We start from the raw sequence: 13,829 nt of genomic DNA, 5'->3' as shown, positions 1-13,829 counted from the left end.
GAGCGATCCCGGTCCACTCCGCCTCCATTCACTGAGCGATGATCCTCAGGAACACAGGGGCAATCATTGCTGGGACGGCTGTCGGGCACTTTAAGGCCCGATAGTTGTCCTGTGTAAAAGCGCCTTTAGAGAGAGGTGAGAGAGGCATGGCAGAGAGAAAAGTATATAGAGAGCAATGAAAGGGAAATGCATTAGGATAAGGTAGAATTAGAGAGTAATAAGAAAGGGGAAGAGACAAAAAGAGGGGTATATAGAGAGCCATAAGAAAGAGAAACCATAAAAAGGGACAGAGAGAGAAAATGGAAAGAAGGGTAGAGATTACACAGAAGAGCAATGAGAGAGGAGAGAGACAGGCAAACTGAGAATGAGCAATGAGAAAGAGGAAGAGAGACGTTGATGTATATAGAGAGCAATCAGAGGGAGACCATTGACGGGGCAGACCTAAAACAGGTGATGAGATAGAAGCAGAGAGAGCGGGGACGGGACAGGGAAATAGTATGATAATGAGAGGGTGAAAGGCAGTCAGAGAGAGGTATCTAGAGATCAAAGAGAGAGACTTATGGAGGATAGTGAAAAAATAAGAAAATTTAGAGAGATGACATAGAAGTAGCGAGCAATGCGAGAGCCTGATAGGGAGGGACAGAGAAAAAAGGAGGGATATATAGAGAGATGAGACCAGTAGAGAGCAATGAAAGAAGGGGAAAGATAGGCAAACAGAAGAGAGAGATGAGCAGTAAGAGAGAAGAGATACAGAGCAAGGGATAGAGAGCAATAAGAAAGCGCTTACTAGTGAGGCACAGATAGAAAAAGGAGTAATGAGATGAATAGAGAGGGGAAGAGACAGGCAAGCAGAGAGAGAGTGTGCAATGAGAGTGTGTAAGGGCTCACTCACAGGGGCATATTTAGGCTGTGTACTACACACATATTTGTTGCACTTGTAATGTGCAGCGCTAAAATCCCGTTGATTTTATATTGGACCATTCAGACCATTGGGCCATTACGTGGGTGAACTGAAACGCAGCATGCCCCATTTTGGTGCGTATTGAATGCCGTTACGTTACTCACTTATCATGTTGCTACGTTCTGTGTATTACAGGTGTAATACGCAGACAACCTACACAGATGTGAGTGAGCCCTAAGAGAGACAGAAACAGATTTAAAGGAAGGGACAGAGAAAAAAGGAGGATATAGAGATGACACAGACGTAGAGAGCAGTATGAGAGAAGAGACACACACAGCGATGTAGAGAACAATGAGAAAGACTTATAGAGAGGGACAGAAAAAAGAGGGATATAGAGAGCTGACACAGAATTAGAGCGCATGGGAGGAAGTGGGTTAAAGAGACAGGCAATCTGAGAGAAACATACATAGACTATAGAGCAATTAGAGAGCTGGAATGGATGTTTGGGAGAGAGAGGGTTGCAGTCCTCAGGTGAGAGGAGACTGATGCTCTCAGTGCTGGGTCAGTGCAGCCTGTGTATTATTTCCTGCAGACTATAATAAGCAGAGCAGCAGGTTCAGTAATGTGCAGTCACTTCCTCCCATACAGCAGAGAGGAGGGATCTCTCTAATGATGTGGTGTAGTGTTTCCAGTGCTGACACCATAAGCTTTCCCTGCTCCCTCCCCTGTGTTAGTCAGGCTCAGCAGTCAGTGTAATGCACTCAAGGAAAGATCACAACTGGATTTTGCACCGTCTCCCAGCTGATCCGGCGTTGTGGAGCTGAGAGACTGCGCTTTTACGCATTAGTTTTACACTTCTAATCCACTGTGACCACCCAAACGACTAAACCGAAAGCCACAATGGTGGCTAAGGATTATCCCTTTTATCTCACTGTCAAGAGGGTCAATTTAACTCTGGAAGTCAAGAGTGCAACCACCAAGAGCATTGAGGTAAGTGGGATGGATGATGAGGGTCTTCTTTGGTGATGTGTCTTTGTGCTCTCATGAAGTCTTATACTGAGAATATGACCCCAGAGAAGGGAAATGAATGAGACTTACACACTGCATACTATGTTGGATGCTGTCCAGCCTGTCTGGTTCTCTTCATTAGTGTTTAGATTCAAATTCCCTTTGCAGGTTGTAAGTCTGTGTCTGAAGCCCTCATTGGAAAATCTGTGCTGAATAGCAAAGTTTGGTTTTGTAGCCATTATTACAATATCTGTACCCCTCTGTCACATTGCTTTATGCCTTTCATAGTCTGCTTTGAATCTGTTTTACTATGGATACAAAGTAGCAATGCACAAATAGTAAATATCAACACATTGTAACAATACAAATAAACACTGGGTGAAGTCAAAAAGTGTCATCCAGCCTTATATCTCATTACTGGTGTCCTAAATTGATATAACAGTAGCATACTTGAATAGGAAGGTATGGATGGTATGGTGCACAGGACTCTGGGGGCCCCATAACATGGAATTCAATTTTGTGCTGTGGCCCCTGTAAGAGAGTAAAACCCAATTGCAACGTTAAAGAGTAGCATGTGAGAAGCAGGAATCTAATCTAAGTCCTGTGGGACCGCTGCTATGATTGAAGTAAGGAAAGCATACTGGAAGTGGCCTCCTACTACGATACATGCATGGAGCCATCGTTAGACCCATGTTCATTTCATTCTCAATGCGGATCGGTACCTGAATCTCCTGCGAATGGCGGTGGATGACTTCATGGATGATCTGCCGCTATCATAGTAGAAGGAGGCCACCTCCAGTAGGCTTTACTTCAGTCATAGCAGCAGTCCTTAATGGGACTTAAAGAGACACTTTAGGCAGATTTCTTCTTCTCACATGCTACTCTTCAACTTTGCAATCTCTCTTACAGGAGCCACAACACAAAATTTAAATCCATGTTCCGTGGACCCCAGGGGCCCATGTACCATACCATTGCATAGTGCATCCATGATTTCTTATTAAAGTATGCTATGGTTATTTCAATATAGGACACCAGTAATGAGCTATAGCGCTGCATCAGTCTTTTTGACTGCATCCTGTATGTTTTGCACGTAGATTGTAGCTTGGAAAATGTGCAGAAAGCATTTGCATTGTGTGCATTCAGCTGGTGATGAAAGTGTTAAACTTCACTGTGAGTTAGCTGAAAAGGTAATGGACACCAGTAAAGTGTCACTCAGGCGAGACTGCAAAACAGAACATTTTCTAAGAGACCTGTCTGGGCACATCTGTTATGAAGCTTTACCTGTCAAGACAGAGAATTCCCACTTCTTTTGACTCTTAGAAGCAAACTTGTATAATTAATTCATCCTTTAATGCTCTAGTAAGTGACAATCTTTTTATGCCTTTGCATATAGTGTCATATACAGCACTGTGCAGAAGTTTTAGGCAGGTGTGGAAAATGACGCAAAGTAAGAATGTTTTCAGAAACAGAAATGTTGTTGAGTTTTGTGGTCAAATATCAAAATGTAAATTGAATGAATAAAAGAGGAATCTAAATCAAATCAATATTTGGTGACACCACCCTTTACCTCCAAAAGAGCATCAGTTCTTCTACGGTAGGTACACTTGCACACAGTTTTTGAAGGAACTCGGTAGAGAGGTTGTTCCAAACATCTTGCTCAAATCCTTCTGTCTGTTCATGTAATCCCAGATAGACTAGATGATGATGAAATCAGGGCTTCGTAGGGGCCATATCAACACTTCCAAGACTTCTTTACACTGAAGATAGCTGTTAATGACATTGACTGCATGCTTGGGGTCGTTGGCCTTCTTCAGAATATATTTGGAGGAGCCACTTAGATGTTTTGTATTTTTGAGGAAAATTTCACTTTCCAACACTTTTTCCACACCTGCCTAAAACTTTTGCACAGTACTGTATAAACTGCTCTCTCTTGTTGAAGTCTGCATTATCTCCTCTATACATAAGAAACTTGTAATCACTGCTATGGCGATAATATATAATGATTATTCACACGTTTGTATATGGTGATCACTAATGAAAATAGTGATTGTCACTATATTGAATCATTAGGACAATGGTGATGACTGTTGGTGTATAGTGTAAAGTACTTCTGGGGGTTAACCCTGAAGATCTGAACATCTGAACATGATCCCCTTTTCTGTGGATAGGGGATAACGTTCAGCCATAGCACAGCGTCTTTAATAACGGATTGTACTTTTTCATTAACCCAAGCTTTAGAAGCTGTAGAAATTAGTTCCATACCTCTGAATGGGGTTTTATTGTGCATTGCGTCCCTGCCTTTTTGCAAGCCCCATTCAGATGAATGGGACAGACTGAGACATTTCTGCAGCAGATCTGCTGTCTGTGAACACTTTAAGATATGTCGCTTGACTCTTTACTGTCTAAATAGATACTTCATTCTTACATGTGACACCAGTTTTAGGTTATCTGTGGTTTTATAATCTATATTTAGGCTTCAGACGAATATGAAATCTAACGAGAATTGTGTATCATACTTTAGCTGAAGTAGGATGATAAGATCTTATCTGTAATTGTGTTTTCTGGAAGCAACAACTGATATGAGAAAATGCCAAGAAATTAACTTCAGGGGAAGATCAATGAAAATCTTATAAGATCCTGATGTGGATTTGCGTTACAGTTTGGGTAATGCACTGGGTGCTAGCTGGTGTGAGCACCTTGCAGAGCGGCGCAGGAGACACCACCAGGCACTGCCTTGTACAGCGCTGCACGTATTATGACCTTGCTTCTGTGCTGCTGTAAATAATTCTAGCAACCTCTCTGAGCTCCTTCACATACTCAAAGCTCACGTTCCTCTCTGTCTTTTTACAAAAAAAGCCAATTAAATCCTATGGCATAGCTGACTTTATTGTTTTTAGTGGGAACCAGTTTTGCCTTTTCTTACCACAAAAATGTCTGACACTATGGATGTCTGCGTCCTTATGCACGCTCCATTGAGTAAATACATAGACCTTTGTATACATGCATCACATAACACAATTCTGCGCCATTTACTAGATTTGACATTGACTAGACACTCTCTCCGCCACATGTATGATCAAATCACTGATACATTGTTAATTTCATCATCCTATTACACAGCACCAGTATTGTTAATAGTACAGTAGAGTACACATATTATAATATAGGTAGACAAAGAAGTCTATAGTCTGCCAATATGTTTTTGACATTCACTAGATAGAAAACGTAAAGAGAGTATACAAACTTCATTTCGATAATACATTGATGGGGTTGAACCCATAAGTACTTCGTGAATAGACAGTAGTTCAGGCAAAAGTGAAGCAGTTGCCCCTAGCTAGTTAAACAGCCTAAGCTTCCCATACACATTAGAAAAAGTTGGTCGAATCTGCCGATTTTGTCAGGATTTGACAACTATTCCATGTCTATGGGGTTGTGCCAAGTGTTCTCCAATGGCAGATGTCAGGAAAAAGAAGGATTGGCCATACTGGATTTCAACATACTGATACTTTGTTCTCCCACAAGAAAGAACTGCCAGAAGGGAAGTTCAAAAAAATAACAATCAGCCAGATGAGTGTATCATTTTGACTGCAGTTTCTACATACAGTGATATGTAGAAGCTGCAGAAGACAACCAGTGCAAAATTTTTAACAAAACCATGTTTCAGAAATGATTGTCGGCCCAAAATACATTCATTTGAGTGAAAAACATTGACCCACAAAATCTCCACAGCCTTTAATTTCTTTTCAGCTTCTGTTTTTCACAGAATTCCTCCTTGTTGTTATGTTTGTGCTCTGGGTACATTGTGCCGGGAACAATGGTTTGTTATGAATTTGGCTTCTGTGCAGATTGTATGTGCAGTTTCCGAAGGAGAGGGAGGGTTCTCTCAGATAACCAAGCCTTGAAAAACTTTGACCTTTGTTTTCTCAGGCACTTCTAGACAGGCAGCAGCTGCCAGAGTCTCTATGGACTCAACAGGTTTCCTTAATCTTTGAAGAGACATTTACAGTCAAAGAGTCAGCATTCCTGGTCCAGGATAGTAGTTCTCATCAAAGCAGCGGGGTCCCTGTAGGAACAGGCAGCAGCATAATCTTACTTTTTATGGCATCTACTGTAGAATTCAGATCAGGTAAATTGTAAATGGCTGCATTAGAGAATTGACAAGCTTAAAGAGCCACACCTCAAAAAGGATCATTTTTATATAAAAAACTGGGTGGTAGCTACTGCAGGAGGTGCCCATACTGCTTGTGTCCAAGGTCTCCTTGAATCTGGTGTATCTAAGAGTAGTCTACAACATTATTCCTATAGGACAACCCACCAGAAGGATTGAATAACTTTACCCTACTTGTCACTGCAAAGAAAATTGACAGCATATATATTATTTTGTAAGGTTTTATTTTGCCAACGTAAAGCATAAATATTCTTGCCAAGATTTGTTGACTGCTTTGCTTGCTCCCATTTCTAAATGCTCCATTCACATTGCCGTTTGACATTTCCATTGTTCTGCTGCGCCATAGGAACAGAACAATGAGAAATGGTGACAGGGACCGATCAATCATATGTCGGACACTAATGGTGCCCAGCAGACTCCATTGACCATAATGAGGATCGTTGGGTTTTCATCATGTGGTCTGGCATTTTCCTGGTAATCTGCGATGGAGACTCCAAGCGGAATCTTCGACAGAGTTATGAACAAGCCTGTAGCTGGTTGAAATCATTTTGCTACCCCTACTGCAAAAATTACTTGTTACTGTCTACTAGAGAAGGAATACTTGGGATCTAGAGGAAAACTAAGAAATGGTTAAAATAAATACAATTTTTTAGGTGTTTTTTTAGAGTGTAAATCCTAACAATTCCCATAGTAAGGGCTCCCACCCACTAGCGTTTTTTTTCACTGCGAAAGTCGCACGTTTTTTTTTTCTACAGGGGGTCTATGGGACTTGTAAAGCTAAAATCGCGATCGCGCAAAATCGCGATTTACCGCGAAATCGCGATTTTGCGCAATCGCGATTTTAGCTTTACAACTCCCATAGCCCAAAGACCCCTGCAGAAAAAAAAAAACGCTGCGAATTTCGCAGTAAAAAAACGCTAGTGGGTGGGAGCCCTAAGACAGTCATCAGAGTGGTTCCAGAAGCGTCTCACTCACAGGATGTCAACTTTCAGTATATACAGTATTAGGGTGCGGGCAGACGAGCGTAGGCGTATTTACGTTCGCACGAGCGCAACGTATAATCGCCCGAGCGATCGTTTTTCACCGATCACGACCAGAGCTAGAAAGCGTATTTTCGTTTGTTCCTACTTTGCAAACGGTCTTTTCGGCGATCGAATATGCGTTGGCGCGTATTTCGGTCGCATATGTTCCGGTTTTTTTCGAATTGCCGTTTTTACGCGCCGTAAAATCGCCCATGTGAACGAATACATTCGAAACCATTTCCTCAGATGGTCACGTATATACGTTTGGTCGCAAAAACGCGCCGTTTATGCGCTCGTCTGCCCGCACCTTTACCGTCAGATCGAACTGCTCTCTGCAAATTTAGGGGCAATTTTAACAACCTTGGCTGTAATGTTTCTTGGACTCCAGTTGGGTATAAGATGAGATATTGTGCATCTTTCAAGGCCTCCTTCCACAAGTTGGTGTATCCTGTCCAAAGCTGATGAAACTTTTCTACATATGAGCAGGATGTGTCACTCAACGCTTTTCTCGGAACAGTAAATAAGAAAAGGTCATGTTCAGCATTTTCTCTTCCATACGCTCCATGCTATTAATAGGGCAATTATAGATATAAGCGCTCTGTGGTGTTCCTCTGTAGTGAGTTACACAACACATCATTCACTACCTCGGGCTTCCCTTTTTACGTCCGAATAATTATCACTCATGCACTGTGATGCTATTCTATAAGTAGATGACGAATTCTAACAGCTGTCTGCGCACGGACGTCAAATCCTATACCATGAATCAACATAATGAACACTTGTCATGAATGTTTCATTTAACTACTGAATACTGGTGTGAATGTTTTAATTAGAGCTGTATAAAAATTCCTTGTGTTATAGTTTATGCGGGACATGCATGACTCCGATTTTTATCCATTCAATCATTGGGGAGATAATCAGGACATGCATAAACCCTAATGGTGGCCATACACATTAGAATAATGTTGGAAGAACCCAACAATTTTGGGGGGAAAAGTGTCAGCCATCTAATGCGTATGGGGGCTTCCCGACTCTTCCCCAAGCAGTAGATATTGGAGGAAGTAAGGATAAGGCCATTGATGTTGAAGGAAAGAAGGATGGCGCATGTTGGATTTCAGATTTCGTCTCAAGGGAGATAAGCCACTGCCAGAGGTTTCTGGCAGCTGCTTATCCTCTTCTCCCTGTTGGGAACAGACGCACAATTGGCTAAGCCCAGTGTACACATGTACTGAGGTGTTGAGATGAATAGCTGTTGGTTGAAAGCTATCAGTTGTATGGCCACCTTAAGGCTTCATCCACATGGCTTGTGTTACAACTTCATACAATCTCCATGTGCTGCTGATCTGAACTACAGTTCTAATGTTATCCTATGGCTATATCCGTGATGCTGTATTTTCATATAGAGCATTTTTTTAAATACACAGTTCATGTATTGGTGTTTGAAAAAAAATGTGGCATGTTTCACCGGATGCCATATCATTCTTTTCCCCATAGAAATCAAGAGAGGCTGAAAAATTGGATGTGTGTTTCTGAACGTATGAGAAACCACAGGCGTATGCAGAAAACACTGCGGGTCTCCCCACAACGTTTTAGCCATTTTGTAAACATACGCTCTACCAGGAGAGTCTGCATATAGCAGCGACTGCACTGCGCATGCCCACGTATTGCATGCATATAGACATGAGCAGTAGGACTTTTTTTTCTTTTTTATTCCCTGCTCTGTTTCATAAAAAAATGCTGCCCATATGCAATGTATTGTGTATGGATAGCATATTATATGCAGCCCATACAAATGTTTAGGGCTCGTGCTCCTAGAGTGGTCTCACTGCCTGCTAAAGTCTACTTGGTTAACACAGCTTTAAAGGTGCCCATACACCTTCAAGAGCATTTGGCCAACAGCTACTTCTGACAGCTTTATAAACATGAATGTTTGGTTCGGTAGATTGTTAGGGGACAGTGGAGAAAGCCACAGCTGGACAGCTCTGATGGCTGTGGGGGAACTAAAAGATTGGGTGTTTAAAATTCAACATATCACATCTGGAACAACTAGTTGACACAACCGGAGATGACAAGTTCTGGATCCGAAGAATGAGTCAAACCAGTAGATGGGTTATCTGAGACTTTCCTGTCTAACAAAGAGTATTTAATCAAAGTTTAGTGGGATTTTTTGGACTGGTCTGATAGGTGGAGCACCCGCTCCGAAAAGGGTGACCCCACTGTGAGAGAGAAACAGAGTTCAAAGCAAACTGGCAACAACTAACCCCAAACTATGGAGACCTAGGAACCGAGTATGAAACTAGCTGTAACTACTGTACACAGGATCTCTGGTTTCTAACCCATTGGGTTCACTCGCACAGTGTGATGACCATCACACAGGACGCAAAACTGGCAATCCTTGAACTGTGAGGTGGATTTAAATATCTTTACATGTAAACTGATAGGCTTACTGGGCTGAAAGAAAACCCCGCCAGCCTATCAGCACTGGCTGCATAAGGAGATGTTAGTTTCTCAGTAACCTGGTCCAGGGCTGCTGTGCTGACATTACACTGATCCGGTCTATGCTAACCGTAAATCATGGCGCTGTCAGCGCTGTGACACGATCCTTTTTTTTTTCCTGATTTCATCTGTCTGGGGAAAGACGCACAGCCTCCATACATATACCAGAATGATCCAGTCCCACCGAAATCATTGAATTCAGACAACTGTTGGCTAACATGTGTGGGGATCTTAAAACTCATGCCCATGGCCATATTACAGCTCCATACATCCTCGGAGTTTTATGGAGCCATTATACAGTACCAATAGAAGTCTAGGGGGTTTTCTGTTACTCTGTGCACCTCCTAGTGATATACAGAAGGGCTATATGTGCTGCTATACAGCCTCTGACATACTGCACTGCCATGTGCAAAAGACCTTAAATGAGATGGTTGCTGTGAACTTCTATACATGATGTATGGATTGTGTCTCTGGTTATTCTCCTGTAAGGAAACCCATAAGGTACGACTAAGAATCTGCATAATCCTGGCAGACTGCTTCAGGTAAACATTGTGATTTAAACACGGCCTGTAATTTCTGCACACGGTTGAGACTGAGATCGAAGTCCTTTGGCAAATTGATTAAGACTGACCTAATTTCACATGGAACTTCAAACAATTTCCTACTAATTACTTTCTGGTTACGGATGATAAGAGCGGTAGCAGCACTGGCTGTCCAGCTGATAAACCCCCAGCCCCACAAATGAACCTTGTAACCTCCCTTTATAGTACACTGACCACCCTAACAGTACAAACAGTCATCTCAACCATGTTAATTGGATTTAAACAAACTGTGCCATTACTGAGGAACACCTATTTCCTTTAAGAGCTTGGACCACTGATTACACAATTAATAAAACCATCAAGGACTAACAGTTCAGCAGTCGCCAACCAGTGTGTAAGGTGTTTTACTCTCTATATCCGTTTATGGCTTTTAGCACAAATTAGATGTTTTATTGGTTCTATTCTTGTTAAAAAGTGTTGTTTTTTTATAGCACAGACCAGTGTTTTTGTTTTGTCAACATATTGGCTCACTAGCCGTTGCACAACTACAAACCCCAGCATGGAGAGCCACAGGTCCGAAACCACTGACCTAGATCTCAGAGCAGGTTGGAATCTTCCACTCGCTTTGTGAGACCGGTCTTTGGTCAGAGCAAGTTGCTCCAATAAACTACCTGCATGTAGCAAAGAGTCGGCTCCTTTTGATGTGTGCATATTGTATGTGTATTATGTTATCTTTGCTATGTGTTGAAATGGAATATTCCGGTATTAAGTAAATAGTAATCACAATTGGGGTGCAGAGTTCTTTTGCTATGTGAAAATATACATGGGAATCCCACTGATTTAGCTGGGATAATCTTACCATGAGTAAATATTCTATATATTGTATACCTCGGCCGTAAAGCTCCTTACAAGTGATGGCATTGCGGCCACTCGGGAGACTCGGCTGCATAACTGTGTTGTAGGCTACATTAAAAAGTCACTGCAACAAGATCACAACAGTCTACATTGTAGGTATTCTCTGCATCGGTGGAAAACAATTTTTAATGATTTACTGCATGTAATATTGAGGGCAACCCAAAGTTGTTTTTGTACTCACGCCTGCAAACTGTAGTATACTACTTTGGTTTGGATCAATGCTGAGAGCTGAAGTATATAGCTGTGGACAAGTAGAATTAAAGGGAATCTGTCCTCACCTTTGAGTCCCATTATGGGGTCAAATGTGAGGGAGCGGGGAGTTCAGGGAGCTGTGTTTCATACTCATCGGATGCCCCGTTCCTGCACTGTATCCCTGCGAGTTCTGCGAGCGCACATAGCGTGGCTTTTTTCAGCTGACTCTGTACATCCCCATTTATCTCTATGGCAAAACTCGAGAAGACAGCTGAAGAGAGTCATGCTCTGTGCATGCACCAACTTTACGGGGACAAAGCACAAGAACGGGGTGCTCCATGAGTCTGAAATACAGCTTCCCGGAATCCCCGCTCCTCTACGTTGGAGCCCCATAAAATAGTTTATGGGATTAAAAGGTGATGACCGGTTCTCTTTAAGGCCTTTTACCTGGTCCAATATTCAGGCATGAATATTCCTAGGAACATTTGTCTGCCTGATCATCTGGCTGTGTGAATATCCTCCCAATCAGCTGATGAACAAGACAACACTCGTTAGTCTGATCGACTTGTTTGTGTTACAGTAAAAATCAAAGTTGTCAGCAGCACATCTTCCCATGTGAAAGTGTGTAGGGGAAGAATGATCATGTGAATTATCATTCATTCCTCATTCATCCTGTGTCAGTCTGCGTAAAGGCCACTTAAACTAGCGCCGATCTCATTGTTCGGCAATCTTCAAACACCAGGAACTGGCCCATGTGAAAGGGACGTATTGTTATAACTACAATGTATGCCTTTTATTAAATTAAACACATTAAAATGGCTTTTAATTACAAAAAAAAAATTTCTTTTGTCATCCGTAGTTTGCATGTTTTACACTACAGTGCAAGCTGCTAGATTCCATTCAGTTCAGCGCTCATTGGGTCTGCAGTCCCCTCTCTGATCTCCTCAATGCAAATCTAAGCTGACATCTTCACCAACCAAACCTAAATTTACATCAAAAGGATGTCCTCTTTCTAAACGTTCAGGAGGGCAGAGAGAGGAGCTGCACACAAAGCTGTCAGGGTGTTCATCTGGCTGATGGGCAGAGAATGGGGTTGAGCGGCTTGTATTGTAGTGCAGCGTAAAACATGCTAGCTCCAGACATATGTAGTGTATAGTTACATGGTACAGATCAAACCATCAGTGTCTATCTGTTTAACGTACCATCAATGTGGAAAACGGGGGCGTGATATCCTTTGCGGGCAGAGAATTGTGGAACTGATACTGAGGGCATAGTTCCCATGCTGTGCCTCCAGATATAGAAGATAATACATCTACACGCCCGAACCTGCTAATGCCTTGGGGCGATTGTCACTTCCTTACCTCTTCATGTGACTGTGAGACACAGAATGGTATAGAGGAATTGTAATTATAAGTATCTTCTGTAAAGCATGTGTGCATAGAGAACATAATTAAGGTCATCTACTGTAAGTGATGAGTGTAACAATGCATCTCACGTGGGAAACAGTCCAATAAAAAATAAAAATGTGAAGGGTGTAAACTTCCCAATGACTGGCCCACACATCCAGATCACGGTGGCGGACCAAGCACTTGATTGTCCTCGCTCCTTCCCACCACCTCTACATTAGATGGTCATTCAACAAAAGGGCCAATTCTACCCTTGAAAAGGTCACCTCAGCCATGTGAAACCGGAGCTAGGGGTCCTAATTCCACAGCCCTTAACGCCAGCAAGGGCTGTATCTTTAATGCATAGATTCTTCTTGTTGGAAACTTTAAACTATGTTATTGATGTAACTAACTTTGGAGCCCCTAAGGGTGGAATCCATGTCAGATTTTTCTGTGGAGATTCCACGTCTAAACCCACTATAGAAATCCGGGGCTAAGTCACATATTTCTGCCACGGTTTTGCTTTCTGTATGCTGTGGATGTAGCCCTTTTCAGTGGGCAAATGAGCGTGCGGAATTCCCAGTGCGGATTCATCTGTGCAAAGAAGTGACACATCATTCCATGTCGATTCCAGTTCAGATGATTTAGATACTTAGCAGGCAGCAATTTGCTATAGACTCCTTGCAAAAACTCTGCCACATGAACATAACCTAATGGTTACATCCAAGCTGGGAGCGACACACCTCGTCCACATTGGCAGTAATTAGTTGTCCTAAGAGGACGGACATACACACACTATACTAACTTGGGGAACAGAAAATATGAACAACAAAACCAAAAGTGGGGGAACCAGAAGTCTATCCAACGAATACTACGAGACCCTACTTAAAAGAAGAACACTCGCCCTGATGAGGGCGACTCCACATCAGGAACATGGGGTGAACCTGACTCTTCCTACTTGGAAAATAGGGATGATGTTTGCTACAGAAAATAATAAAGAATTCAGTGTAGATGGAAACAAGTATGCAATGAAATAGCAAAATAGTCAGGAGATAGATGTCACAACATCCCAAAATATCCTTTAGATGAAAAGGCTTATCTGACAATGGAGCATCACAGAAGCAGCCAACTTCACCAGGAACACCTAAAGAGTAGAAGTATAACTGGTGGCCTCCATGAGGAGGAGCCGGAATAAATGTA

At 42.2% G+C, this 13,829-nt stretch overlaps 1 protein-coding gene across 3 annotated transcripts in view; it reads left to right on the top strand.

Moving 5' to 3' along the window:
• ARHGEF3 (Rho guanine nucleotide exchange factor 3) overlaps positions 1-13,829 on the top strand; it is a 317,749-nt gene that overhangs the window by 270,968 nt on the left and 32,952 nt on the right. Inside the window, exon 1 of one of the 3 annotated variants that reach the window (XM_066596558.1) lies at positions 1,603-1,891. The exons of the other annotated variants lie outside the window; for them this stretch is intronic. Coding sequence (XP_066452655.1) covers positions 1,802-1,891 — 90 coding nt within the window. The 5' untranslated portion in view covers positions 1,603-1,801. Of the gene's footprint in view, positions 1-1,602; positions 1,892-13,829 lie in introns of those variants that run through there. 3 annotated transcript variants of the gene reach the window in all.

Source organism: Eleutherodactylus coqui, chromosome 3, assembly GCF_035609145.1.
Source record: "Eleutherodactylus coqui strain aEleCoq1 chromosome 3, aEleCoq1.hap1, whole genome shotgun sequence".
NCBI classification, from domain to species: domain Eukaryota; kingdom Metazoa; phylum Chordata; class Amphibia; order Anura; family Eleutherodactylidae; genus Eleutherodactylus; species Eleutherodactylus coqui.
The sequence above is the reverse complement of the archived record's forward strand: the minus strand, read 5'-3'. Positions and strand labels throughout refer to the sequence as shown.